This window comes from Periplaneta americana, chromosome 12 (assembly GCF_040183065.1).
Source record: "Periplaneta americana isolate PAMFEO1 chromosome 12, P.americana_PAMFEO1_priV1, whole genome shotgun sequence".
In the NCBI taxonomy this organism is placed as follows: Eukaryota; Metazoa; Arthropoda; class Insecta; order Blattodea; family Blattidae; genus Periplaneta; species Periplaneta americana.
In genome coordinates this window covers 172744636-172758840 of record NC_091128.1, presented here as the reverse complement: position 1 = coordinate 172758840, position 14205 = coordinate 172744636, and the positions used below count along the sequence as shown (strand labels likewise).

General features: G+C 34.7%; 1 protein-coding gene across 4 annotated transcripts in view; it reads left to right on the top strand.

Moving 5' to 3' along the window:
* LOC138711198 (relaxin receptor 1-like) overlaps positions 1–14205 on the top strand; it is a 125016-nt gene continuing 110811 nt past the window's right edge. For 3 of the 4 annotated variants that reach the window (XM_069842571.1, XM_069842570.1, XM_069842569.1), the window contains exon 1: positions 1–220. In XM_069842571.1, coding sequence (XP_069698672.1) covers positions 16–220 — 205 coding nt within the window. In that variant the 5' untranslated portion in view covers positions 1–15. The remainder of the gene's footprint in view (positions 221–14205) is intronic. The other variant, XM_069842572.1, reaches the window with a different exon arrangement.

Genomic DNA, 14205 nt, shown 5'->3' with positions numbered 1-14205 from the left:
ATCGTTCGTTCGGGAATGCGTTGTGACGGCCGGCCTCAAATGCGCGTGTGCGCATATGGTCGGCACTGTTGGAGAGCGGCGCGATTAGGACGGACCTGGCCGCGGTACAGACGCGCTGTGACGGCCATGCAGTGCAGGCGCAGCGTCGCGTGCGGACTCGCCGTGCTGGCCGTCGTGTTGGCGCTAGCAGCTCTCACATTCCTTCTCAGTCAGACCCACGGTGAGTAAAATCGCTACTGAGCTGATCAATTTTTTTATTATGCTTGGAATAAATTCAATAAATATCAGTATAATAATAATAATAATAATTATTATTATTATTATTATTTATTTATTTGTTTTATTTATTTATTTAATGTGCTGTACAACAGCCAGTGTCCAATTACAGTTCAGCACAAATATAACAAAAAACATAAAACAAAAATAATTATTACACATAAATATAATTACAATTAATTACAATAATGACGATGAATGGATAACTAAGAATACTAAGAGACAATGTTAATTGAGTATAATGCCTAAAATAATACATAAATGATAAATCGTTGCCAAGAGCAAACAAAGTCCATACATTGAAGGGATCGAATTCGCAGCCATGCATGTTGGCATTTTTAATGCATCTGGAGACTGGTGAAAGAAATTTCGAATTTCTAATATAGAAAAGTTTGTGGGCTCTCATATCTTTTGTTGGAATACGTAAGGTAATATTGTTTAAGAAAGAGTCACAGGATATATCACCTTTGAGGACTTTACAAAAGAACAGATAATCTAGCTCATGGCGTCTAGCATATAGATTTTGACAATTAAAATATTCACATTTTCTCTCATAACTATACCCGGAATTAATGGGCAGAAATCTGAATGAACATAAGGATATAAATTTTCTTTCTATATTTTCTAATTTAGCCGAGTCCGTAGTTGTAATCGAGTTCCAAACTACAGATGCATATTCGAGTTTCGATCGCACCAATAATAATAATAACAGTAATAATAATAATAATAATAATAATAATAATAATAATAATAATAATAATAACAATAATAATAATAAATGTATAATAGTAACTCGCTTAATTCTTTAAAAAATCCCTGCATAGACTATAAGCTTTTGTATCAAAACATTCAACAAAGAAGGCTTAGAGCAGTCTTGCTAATAAAATTCACAGTAAAACTCTACAATACAAGCTATAAAATTTAAGAAAATGATAAGAATGACTTCATTTTTCACGAATGAATGCATTCGTTTATTTGTTTTTGTAAACATTTTTAAAAGCTGGGTATATGTAAAATTTCGAAGGTCGTCAAAAGTTGCGTTGTTATGGCGTATTTAAATATAAACAAATGAAAGTAGTCTACAATATATATTTTAAACTTGGCATGACATTTTTTTAGGAAACTATAAAATCTATGAAACATAATTTTTGTTTTGTATGAATGTGAGTGTGGTTGTGATTATGAGTGTGTCGGGTTAATATTAATTAACCAATCATCACAAATATAAAAATACATCAGGACTGTCGCTGGGCAGTAATCTGAACACACGTTTCAGCGTCACATTGTTGATATGTAACTCCATCTGTTAGCACAACCATAAAGCATCTAATAGATGCTATAGAGTTACCAACAACGAAAAAAAAAAAATAATTTTTGTCTATTTATTATTTTAGACTTATTGACATATATTTGTATTTTAAATATCATAATTAAAAAATATATAGGTACAGGATTTTTCAAAAGTAACTCATAACTGCAATTAATTTTTTTTGCTAATGGCGGGTAGTCTACTTGGCTGTTCGTCATTCACCCATAAGGAGCCAGTTGTGTAGATCAATTTACCGACAGAGTCGTTGCCCAGGGTGCGCCATAGGAGGCTGGTAGTCTATCCTACACCCGCTATGAGATGAGATGATGGTTATTTGTTGGGATGCCACAGGGGGACCGGAGCTCCCGGACCACGGGCTTGCCCAACACAAGTTGTAAATAGGGGGTACACCTGGGATCGAACCCAGGTCCACAGGATTATAAGTCCAGCGCTCTGGCCACTAGACCACTGTGGCGGGGTAATTAAAAATGAATGAGGGGATTTTCAAAATAAAACTTAGACGTGTGTTTAGACAGGAATATTTTAATAGAAAAAAAAAATTTGCGACTGTATTTGTGCGAGTTATTACGTCATCGAGACTTTTTTTATGCAAATCTAATCTTTCAGGTGAAGCTCCCTGTAAAGCAGATTTGAATAATTTCAAGGTAAAAATTGTTCCGGGGCCGGGTATCGATCCCGGGACCTCCGGTTGAACGTACCAGCGCTCTACCACTGAGCTACCCGGGAACTCCAACCGACACCGTCCCAACTCAGTGGTAGAGCGCTGGTACGTTCAACCAGAGGTCCCGGGATCTATACCCGGCCCCGGAACAATTTTTCCCTTGAAATTATTCGAGACTTTTTAGTTTTTTTTTTAATATCATATGAAAAAAACATTTTTATATCGCTATGCAATATTCCATTTGAATCGTGAATTCCAGAAACACCACAAGTCACATTTTTTCTCAAATTGAGTTTTTCATATGATTTTAATATTCAAACATAGGCATTTCAAGAGGTGTAAAAATCCCACACGTCCAGTACTCAGTTTACATTTCACAGCGGCAATATGTTACAGTAAATTTCAGAAAATTGCAGAAGTACCACAAATCCAAAGCATGTGGAATGTTTTATAAATAAGAAAAATTTTCAGTTTGCTTTTGATTTTTTTTTTCAAGGATTAAAGGACTTTGAAGAATTAAATTATGTTATTCACATAATTTTGCATTTTTATATGTCTGTATAGTTTTTTTTTTATTTCTTGGTTTAAATATAGGCTATATTTAAAGTTCTTCGTAAAATAAAAAAAAAATCCTTTTCCGTCTTCTTCATCTAAAATTGTTTTAAAGAAATTAAATGATTGATACTAGTCGTGACTTGCAGAAACCCCATATGTACAGATAATTCAGATTCCTTTACAGGAAATAGTAAAGGAAAAAATTAAACTTCATGGATATCAAACACTACATCTTATTATTATGATTTATTGAAAAAAATAGTCATTTGAAAAATACCAAACGCTTTTGAAGATTCAGTGCCTCCTGAAACACTGACTCAGAAGGACATTTGGATTTTTGCAATATAGTATTCAATTGTTTTATACAAAAAAAAACTATGGTCATGGTTACTATGGTAACTTTTTTTTTTTTGCTGTTATTTATACTCGCTTTAACATCTCTGGTCATATCGCGAGCTAATGTTTGAGGTGAAATCCGAAGGCCTGCGTACTATTGTTGGGTATTGATTCTATTGTTCTGAACTAGAAGGCGTCGGTAGGTGTTTACTGATTTGTTATGAATATGATTTTGGTGATGAATGAAGCCGATGATATTCAGGGATGTTGTGGCCCGAATTTCCTGACATTTGCCTTACAGTTGATGGAAAACTCTAAAAAATCTCAACCAGGAAATTCAACCCAACCAATTTTACTTAATATTATTCCTCCTTATTTCATGAAAGCAGTTTTATTGATGAAATCATCATAAAACAAGATGTTTTAACAGAAAATGAGAGCATTGAATTTCATTCTACTCACAGTTGACTTAGAAATAGGTGCCTACCACCACCACTACCACTACCATTTTATCATTACTACTGCTACTGCAACATAAAAATGGATTAAATCTTTTCGACCACCCGGTATTTAATAAAAACTTTCCGTGAAAAGTCTAATAATATTCATTCGGACACACATAGACACAATTAGAGTATGTATATTAAGACTTCGCAGATTAATATTAATATGAACGTGTGAGCAGAGCTTCAACATGTATTGCAATGCAACACTCTAGGCGTTAGAAATCTGCAAGTGCCTCCAGATGTGGTCCAGCTGTATGCCATTGACGCCATGCTGTAAGAAATGCCAACTCATGCCACTGGCAATGAAGCCAGGACCATGAGTTACGGCTTAGCTGTCATAAGTTGCGAAGCCTCTCTCCCGATTTAGAGCTGTTCGTCAGGTAAAACCGCACGAAGATGCGTTGTTGTTTCCTCAGTTGCGGTTTACACAGATATGGCGCTGGCATCTTTCATACTTCTACAAGGTGTTGCAAACAACTCTCAACAATAGGTTGGTTCGCAATGAGGGCGTACCGAGAGGTCCCGAAAATTTATGAATAGGCCTACAGTTATGACTTGATGTTGGCAAATATCGAATAAATACCCATTAATGAATTAAACAATTGCATTTCCTGTAAAAAAAAAAAAACTGATGTTGAGTATGAACTTTCATGAATTCCCTATAAGAAAAAAACAAAAGAGTTTTTCTTGTCTGAAATCAGTGCTAAATTGCAATCCATGACCACAAACTAACTATTGCGCCTGAAGGTGTTTGTGTATCGTGTAAAGCTGCCAACGTCACACTATTATGTTATTAGTGTGTATTAAAATAATGTTATCCATCCATTCAGACAGATAAATTTCTTAGTACGGTAGAATATGTCTTTCAGAACTTTAGAATTTCTCATATTTGTCGGTATCCCTTTTTGACATAGGCTATTCGACCTGGAAAAAACAATGACAAAGTACTGACATAATAGTACGTCACTCGTAGCACCATCAAGCTAAGGGGCGACGTCACATTCATAGTCATAACATGGCCAATATTGAACAAGTTTATACAGGGTGTCCATAAAATAAGTAGATAAATTTCTTAGTACGGTAGAATATGTCTTTCAGAACTTCAGAATTTCTCACATTTGTCGGTATTTCTTTTTGACACAGGCTATTCGACCTGAAAAAAAATGATAAAGTACTGAGGCCAACATTGAACAAGTTTATACAGGGTGTCCATAAAATAAGTAGATAAATTTCTTAGTACGGTAGAATATGTCTTTCAGAACTTCAGAATTTCTCACATTTGTCGGTATTTCTTTTTGACACAGGCTATTCGACCTGGAAAAAAAAAATGATAAAGTACTGAGGCCAACATTGAACAAGTTTGTACAGGGTGTCCATAAAATAAATTACTATTTTCATGAAAACGATATACTTAATGATATTTGTATTTATAAGACGATAGTACATTACAAACTCACTCATACACACTCATTGGTTCCTTTTGACATGTCGTCCATTGATGTCACAGCACAATTCCCATCTGCACACAGACTCCAGTAATGGTCTTCTCTTGAAGAAAAAAAAATGAAATTCGTTGGAGGTTTGTCGGCCCAAATCCGACAGTGATGCCGGTTCACTTGTCCACTTACATGGAATGTTGCCTCATCAATGAGACATTAAATCATCAGTCTCCACAGAATCCAGCAAATCTTTGCACACCGCCGTCCGTTCCGCAAGGTCCTCTTCGTGCAACTGGTGTTACACTTGCAAATGATATGCACGCCTCTTCAAGGTGAACTTCAGGACTTTGAACACTGTTGATTTCGGAATTTACAATTGACGCAAAAGACATCGTACAGATTTAGAACATCCAAGGTCTACACAAGAAAAGTGTCTAACTTTGATGAACTGAAACAAAGAATTCGTGATGCATTGCCACTAATCACACAACAGTTTCCGCGAAATGCATTCCATGAAACCGTGTCCTTCCCTAACGAAGGGTTTGCGGACCCATGTTCATATGAACTTTTTGTCATGGTTTGGTGTCAGGAATACGCCCCCACATTTATGGACACATATATAGATACACCCTGTATATAGGCCTCGTTCTGCAGAGCGAACATCGGCGAATATCTAACTTCGCCGTACTCCACAAACTTGAACCGAACATGACGCCTGTAATGTACGGTACTATTATGAACGACCATCAGAATTTGTAAGAAGCAGAAGTCTTCAAAGTTGTTACTTGAAACAGAAGACAAGGGACGGGAACATATGTAAGGGTGATAAATGTCTTCTTCCCTGTTGGGAATCTAACCTTGGTCAGCTGGATTTATAACGAGTCCAATAAAACACGCAGTAGGTGACGCGAGAGAGTTCACCACTTCCCACCGCAAGCCTGCACAGACTGTTCAGTTCTGGCGTGAGTATGCAGATACTGTGGAGTATCTAATGATGAAACACTTGAGTTGTTCTATTGGAAGGAAAACTTAAGAATGATCTTACATAACTACGTAACATTATAATGTAAGTAACAGCAAATATAGCCTACTGGAGGAAATGTTAATATTCCGAAGTTTTTTTTATGCTCGACCATGCCGAAATGTAGTAATTATACACCTGGTAGCAGGCCTTTAATGGACCTCATTAAAGTACACCTATTCATTAAAGTTCAGGTATTCCACCAATCAGAAACTACCACTGTAGCAATATGAAAGCGCAAGTATCGATTATTCTCGGATATGCAATCGAAAGACAACTAGCGAAACGTCACGGAGGCTGGAAATCCAATACTGTCGCAGAAGGTTATGTTCTGTTATGTTCTGTTACTATAATAATTAGCGTTAATTGTAAATAATATTCAAATAAATTCAATTTGTCGTCTCGTTTTTCAATGTCTAAATAATTTCAAGGTTATATCAAGATTAATGTTTATTTTACTCTCTAGATTATACCAAGGTCAATGACATTTGTTTTTAGGAAAAAATCAATACTTTCGCGTCTGCGCACATCTCACAATTTACGAGATACTGCACAAGATCAGTTCCGTCCCCCAGTCAGATAAGAATAACATGAATACTTATGAATAATTTCAAGTTAGAAATATGGTCGAGCATAAAAAGTCGTATGAAACTTGTCTATAATGGTAATTAAGACGCTCGTATGAAAATTATGAAACTCGCTTGCGCTCGTTTCATAAACATACTTGCGTCTTAATTACTACCATTATAGGCTCGTTGCATAATGTAATATTAAATGCGACATGCAAGATGCCTATAAGATGAAGGCGGCCCGGGTTCGATCTCTGGCCAGGTCGTGACTTAATTTGTGGGACAAAGCAGACGTTGCAAAAGGTTTTTCTCGAGGTACTCCCGTTCTCCTGTATCATTCCACCAACACTCTCCACATTCCTCTCATTTCATCTATCATCTGCAATACTAACTTGCAGATAGGCGGGGGTGAAGTTTTGGGTGTCGTACGGGTTTCCGAAGAGCTTGGGGCTACTGTGTCTAGGGTTTTTCAGGCTACCCGAAAAGTATTGTGTCCACTCCTAGTCGTGTTGTGCGTGATGCCTAAACAATTTATGAACGGCTTGAATCGGACACCCTGTACTTCTGGTAGCAGTAGCAGTGAATGAAATCATCAGCCGTCCTATACCTGTAGTGTTAAGAAATCGAAGATGTGAGAGCCAACGGGACTTTTGCGCTAGTCTGTTTGTACAGAACTCCAAGCTGTCGCAGCTGACGGACAATGGAGAAGTGAGTGTACACAGTGTATTAACAGTCATATTCTTCTAAGCCTGAAAACATTTAATATTGATACTATTCGTGAATAACTTCACTTACGGAGACAATGAAAATCGCACATTACAGAAAAAGAAGTCCTTTAATTACGTAAACGTTATGCTGTTCGTGACTATTATTGTGAGCATGGTTGGGATCAGTGGCGGCTCGTGGGTATCAAATTAAGGGGGGCTGCATACAAAAATAAACCAAGCGACTTACTTTATTTAAAGATTAGTTCCATGCGCCTTATCTTGTAAGTTGTGTTTAAATGAGACAGGCTCATGTTAGTAGATTTACTGGCATTTAAAAGAATCCTGCGGGACAAAATTCCGGCACACCGACGACGCTGATATAACCCCTGCAGTTGCGAGTGTCGTTAAATAAACCATAATTTAATTTTTTATATGCAGATTTGAACCTTAGAAACATCTAACTGGCGATGATGTAGTTGGTTGTAAAATATATATACATGATACATCAATAAATGAAAAAAATAACTGAGCCAGAAATTGAATTCAGGATATTCAAGAGTACGCACCAGGGCGCTTGCCTCATTTATTGTGATGTCAGATGTTTTAGATTCCATTATGGTTTGAAAACATTCTAGCAGTGGCTCCTTCTTCTCATGAACAACATTTACTGTTCTTATTTTAAATCCATCTTGTTGCCCCAGCTGATGGAATTGTCTTTGAAACACATTAATCTAATACAGACTGTATGGAGATCGAGAGAAGAAAGCAGGGATACTGGATAAATTATCAAAAAATACGCGAGCCTTTGTATTTTGTTTAGCGGCTCTTTCCATTATGAGATTCAACTGATGGGCGCTTAATTTCACATTTCTCCTGAACTGTTAAGGTACTGAACTGAATAGACTGTAAATATTGTACAGAATTAAACATTGTTGCACTTGTTATACTCACAACATTAAAGAAAATGTATTTAAAACTGCGCGCTACTGACAAACTGCTGCAAATTTTGCAGCGCCTGGAAACTCTGGATTCACGGCCAGGGGCAGCAGGGGGAGGGGTGAAACTAACGCGCAAAGCATCCGAGAAGAGACTGGCAGCTCCAGGGGAGGAAGTGGCTTCACCTATAGTCCTTGTCTCTGGTTTCGCTCTGGCAGCACCAGGGGAGGAAGTGACTTCACTAACGATTGCGTGCCATGTCATTGAGAGCGAAATTTTTTTAAAAATTCGAGCCGCTAAATAGAGACTGTATAATAAATGTTTTTCACAACATAAAACGAGACAAGAGCCACAAATGTCTGGGGGTGCTGCAGCTCCGCAGCCCCTCTTCGAAAGCCGCCCCTGGTTGGGATTGTAAGGACGTTTGGGATTTGAAATAAAAGTTGTCTGTTTTCTTTTTATTTGTCTTTATGCGCACAGCATTTAAAATTAATAAGGCGAAGTTTTCTCGTCATAAACAAGCAAACAAGCAATCAAACAAACAAACAAACAAACAAACAAACAAACAAACAAACAAACAAACAAATAAACAAACAAAATGAATAAATAATTAAATACCTAAGTAAATAAGTAAATAAGTAAGTAAATAAATAAATAGGTAAATAAATAAGTAAATAACTAAGTAAATAAGTAAGTAACTGAATAACTGAATGAATGAATGAATGAATGAATGAATGAATCAATGAATGAATCAATGAATCAATCAATCAATGAATCAATGAATGAATAAGGAAGTAAGCAAATAAATAAGTAGGTAAATAAGCAAATAAGTAAGTAAGCAAATAAATAAGTAAGCAAATAAATAAGTAGGTAAATAAGCAAATAAGTAAGTAAGCAAATAAATAAGTAAGCAAATAAATAAGTAGGTAAATAAGCAAATAAGTATGTAAGCAAATAAATAAGTAAGCAAATAAATAAGTAGGTAAATAAGCAAATAAGTAAGTAAGCAAATAAATAAGTAAGCAAATAAATAAGTAGGTAAATAAGCAAATAAGTAAGTAAGCAAATAAATAAGTAGGTAAATAAGCAAATAAGTAAGTAAGCAAATAAATAAGTAAGCAAATAAATAAGTAGGTAAATAAGCAAATAAGTAAGTAAGCAAATAAATAAGTAAGCAAATAAATAAGTAGGTAAATAAGCAAATAAATAAGTAAGCAAATAAATAAGTAGGTAAATAAGCAAATAAGTAAGCAAATAAATAAATAGGTAAATAAGCAAATAAGTAAGCAAATAAATAAGTAAGCAAATAAATAAGTAGGTAAATAAGCAAATAAGTAAGTAAGCAAATAAATAAGTAGGTAAATAAGCAAATAAGTAAGTAAGCAAATAAATAAGTAGGTAAATAAGCAAATAAGTAAGTAAGCAAATAAATAAGTAAGCAAATAAATAAGTAGGTAAATAAGCAAATAAATAAGTAAGCAAATAAATAAGTAGGTAAATAAGCAAATAAGTAAGTAAGCAAATAAGTAAGTAGGTAAATAAGCAAATAAGTAAATAAGTAGGTAAATAAGCAAATAAGTAAGTAAGCAAATAAGTAAATAAGTAGGTAAATAAGCAAATAAGTAAGTAAGCAAATAAGTAAATAAGTAGGTAAATAAGCAAATAAGTAAGTAAGCAAATAAGTAAGTAGGTAAATAAGCAAATAAGTAAGTAAGCAAGCAAATAATTAAGGAAACAAACAAACAAATAAATAAATAAGTACATAAATAAATAAATAAATAAATAAGTAAATAAATAAATAAATAAGTAAATAAATAAAAATCTAATTTGTTAACCTAATTAAGTACATGTCAACTTAATAATTACATTGTTTGGAGTGTTATGGCTTTTTAGAAGTTCCTTCCAAAACTTGTAAGTTGAAATGAAAATATTTTTGCAATTTTTAATTAATAATTTTTATAACAACCGATTTAATCTCTTTCCCTAGTCTTCGTTCTTTCATCTGACTATCTGAAGTCTGAGCAGCCTGTTAAATATGTAACTGCCTACTCTGGGATCGAATTCCCGCTCAGTTTCCAGTGTCGAAAGACAATGTACTGAACAAACTTCATTCATGCTGAAGGAACATCCAAAGCTCCTGTGTCCGAAATAGAATGATTTATTCTGTCGCGCCGTCCAACGAAACCTCACAATTCCAGTCATAAACGTGGATGTAGCCCACGTATGTATTTATTCACACTACAGAGGAGTGAACACCCGGCGGCAGTGGTAACAAATTAGTCTCATATTGTAATAATTAATAATCTAATATGAAAATCAAAATAAATGAAGTATTCTTTAAAGTTAACCTAAATAAATAAATAAATAAATAATAAATAATAAATAAATAAATAAATAATAAGTAAATGAATGAATAAATAATAAATAAATAAATGAGTGAATAATAAATAATGATAGTTATTTATGGTACTTGTGAGGTAAGTGCATCTTTATTGCACGAGTGGAAAGATTTAAGCACGAGGCGTCAGCCGAGTGCTTAAATTACACGAGTGCAATAAAGATCACGCTCACAAGTACCATACGTAATTTTATCCATGACCATAACGAAAAATTATGTTTTATAAAAGAAAATATGTTGAAAATAAGTCCTCATTTAATCACATACCATGGCATGGACTTTAGAATGAGTACGTGTACTAGGTAGGTCATGATGTAGGAGGCCATGATTAGTAAAGAATGGTATCTAAGGCGTTGGATAAATAACAAATTATAATTAATTATATAATTTTAATATATATATATTTTCACTTTAAAAGTGTATTTTCGTCTTTTTGAAGTTTCAGGGATTATTTAGAAGTGTTCACGGGACTAATGTGATTAAAATAATTTCACATTTTACTTCTGTAAACTTAAGAGGAATATTAAAACTTAATTAATCATCGTGTCTGTTTAGCTCAGTTGGCTAACGCGTGTTGTTTTAAAATCCTATAAATCCAACTTCGCAGGTTCAAGTCTCCTCGCATCCCAAAAGGTAAATTATTACAAAATTTTAAAAAGATGCATATTAGATATGGATGTAATGTACAAATTACGACGTAGCAGATAGAGAAAAGAGAAGGAGATTGAGTGTATGTGACATCTAGTAACTAATATATTAACTTCTTGAGTAATAGTTCAATGGAAAAGTATACGTGTGTACCCGGGTACTAGGAAAATACTAATGAACTGTGAGATAAAGTTCAAACTGTGAGGTAAAGTCTTTATCTCACTAGTGAAATAAAGTAATGTTGAATAAAAGCCTACTTTACAAACGCAAAAGTATTTAGTAAAGGCATGTTTTTCGTTATGGTCGTGGATAAATAAATAAATCTAATTTCTTAACCTAATTCAGTACATATCAACTTAATAATTACACATATCAACCTAATATTACTTATACATAAACTTAATCACTTCCGCATCCGCTTGATCACTTACACATCAACTGAATTATTGCTTATTCCTCAAGTTAATTACATATGAACTTAATTAATTACACATTAGCTTAATTACATATCAACTTATTTACACATCCTAATTAAATACGAGGTAGAATAATTACTAGCAAACTTAACATTATCAATTTGGCTTTTCCATATGAGACTTTTTACATCTATTATATCAGACAGTACAACTCACTTGACGATATGTGTTAGAGGAAGAACAATTGTTTGTATACCGTACATCTGAAGTCTGACTAGTGTAATATGTAGCTAATTGGCGATGTATGCAATGAAGGGGGGGGGAAAGGAACTGACCACCCTATCTCATTATCTCTTGGCTTATTCCCTCACAAGTGGTGCCTTGTTGGTATCACTTGTGAGGCTCAGACCTGTCTTCGGACAGTTGACTAAATAAACTTAATGAGATTTGAGTTCAAGGTCATAAATATTTACAGCAGTCCTCTTGCAGAACTACCACCCGATCGATTGCGTAACTAAGACAAATCTCCTCTCTCTCTTTGCAAAATGTTCTTGGTTCACTTGTGTTCCTGCTGCGGGCAATAAATACGTAATCAATGAGGCATTCACACAGATTGCAAGCTTCACAGCATCATGCACCACTACCACCACCAGAGGCTACCATCTCACTCCTAGCAAAAGGAAAAATATTTCCATGAGCCTAAAAGAGTAGAGCAGTCATTTTCAACCGGAGGGCTGCGAACAGAATAATAATAATAATAATAATAATAATAATAATAATAATAATAATAATAATACAGTAAAACCTTGGATTACGAGCATAATTCGTTTCGAAAACGTGCTCTTAATCCAAAACACTCATATCAAAGCGACTTTCTCCATAAAAACAATGTAAGCTCAGATTAATTCGTTTCACAACTTTTTATTCATATAAAATACAGTATAATTTAGATAAAATTCAATACAACAGTGCAGCCGTGCCGGAAATGTGATCGTGTGCCGAGCCACTGTGTAACCTGCAACGTGCATAGCACCTATGGAGGGAGGCGGACACCCGAAGGGGAAGTGAAGTAACTGTCTGACTTATTAACGGATTTTCACTTTCCTTACGTCAAGCACTTATATAATTTTATACAGTACAAGGTTACAAACTAATGTTTAGTACGTGTAACAAAGAAAGAAATGAACAAGAAAACATAGGACACATTATCACAACCTAAAATTAACTGTCTCTGCGACAGAGTTTCAAAATCAGGAATTATGTCACTTACTGCCGGTCGTTTCTTTTTTTAGTAGGTTATTTTACGACGCTTTATCAACATCTTAGGTTATTTAGCGTCTGAATGAGATGAAGGTGATAATGCAGATGAAATGAGTCCGGGGTCCAGCACCGAAAGTTACCCAGCATTGCCGGTCGTAGTTGATCACGAAGGTATTTGTCTGTCAGTCGTGATCTACATTTGGTTTTTACTATTTTCATTGTTGAAAATAATTTTTCACAAACGTAAGTTGTAGCGAATATGGCTTCAACAGAGCAAGCGAAAGAACGAAGCTTCGGATATTTATTTTTTGGCAAAGATTTGAAAAGTTCAACATTTGTCAAGTCCTTACATCTAGCTTTCATTTGACATCACATTGTAAATCTGCGAGTTTAAATTGAAGATCTAACCGCATTATTCGTACATCTGTTGAAAAAGGATCGACGTATAGAGATGACGATGATGATGATGATGATGATGATGATAATAATAATAATAATAATAATAATAATAATAATAATAATAATAATAATAATAATAATAATAATAACACTTACTTTTCAATGTTTGATGAGTAACATGAAGTATAAGTTAATGCCGTTTTATGTTATACAACCGTTTTCCTCGTAATACTTGTGAACAAATTATACATTTAATATTCTCATGATATTAGCAGCAAAAAAATGCGTCCTCCCATCCTACTTGAAACTTTAATTTTTGTAGAGGTACATGTTTCGAGAGAGACATTGCGACGATAGGCCAATCGCAGGTCAGAGACAAATAGGCCTACAAATGGAACGGAGTTTCACTCCAGTGCGTGAGAGGGTGGGGGTTGTGGGAGGTAGGAAGAAATAGAAATGCATAGCTATCATTGCGAGCCACAATGTGCTCGTGAGTCACATTTTCGCCACGGCTGCAATAGTGCAACACAAATTACTTTACTGTACGAGTATTTTGTTTTTTAGTGTCTTTCACCTGCTTTACTTCTTGAACAGTTAAAGAAAGTATTTTCACTATCAATAACGGAATCACTTCTGACTGCCTGACTGACTGGAATCTTTTGCTTTGACTAAGAACCTATCCTCGTTTTGAGGATTTTTCAGTAAAGTGACATAGCGTTGTCTTTAAACAGATTTATCGCACACACTA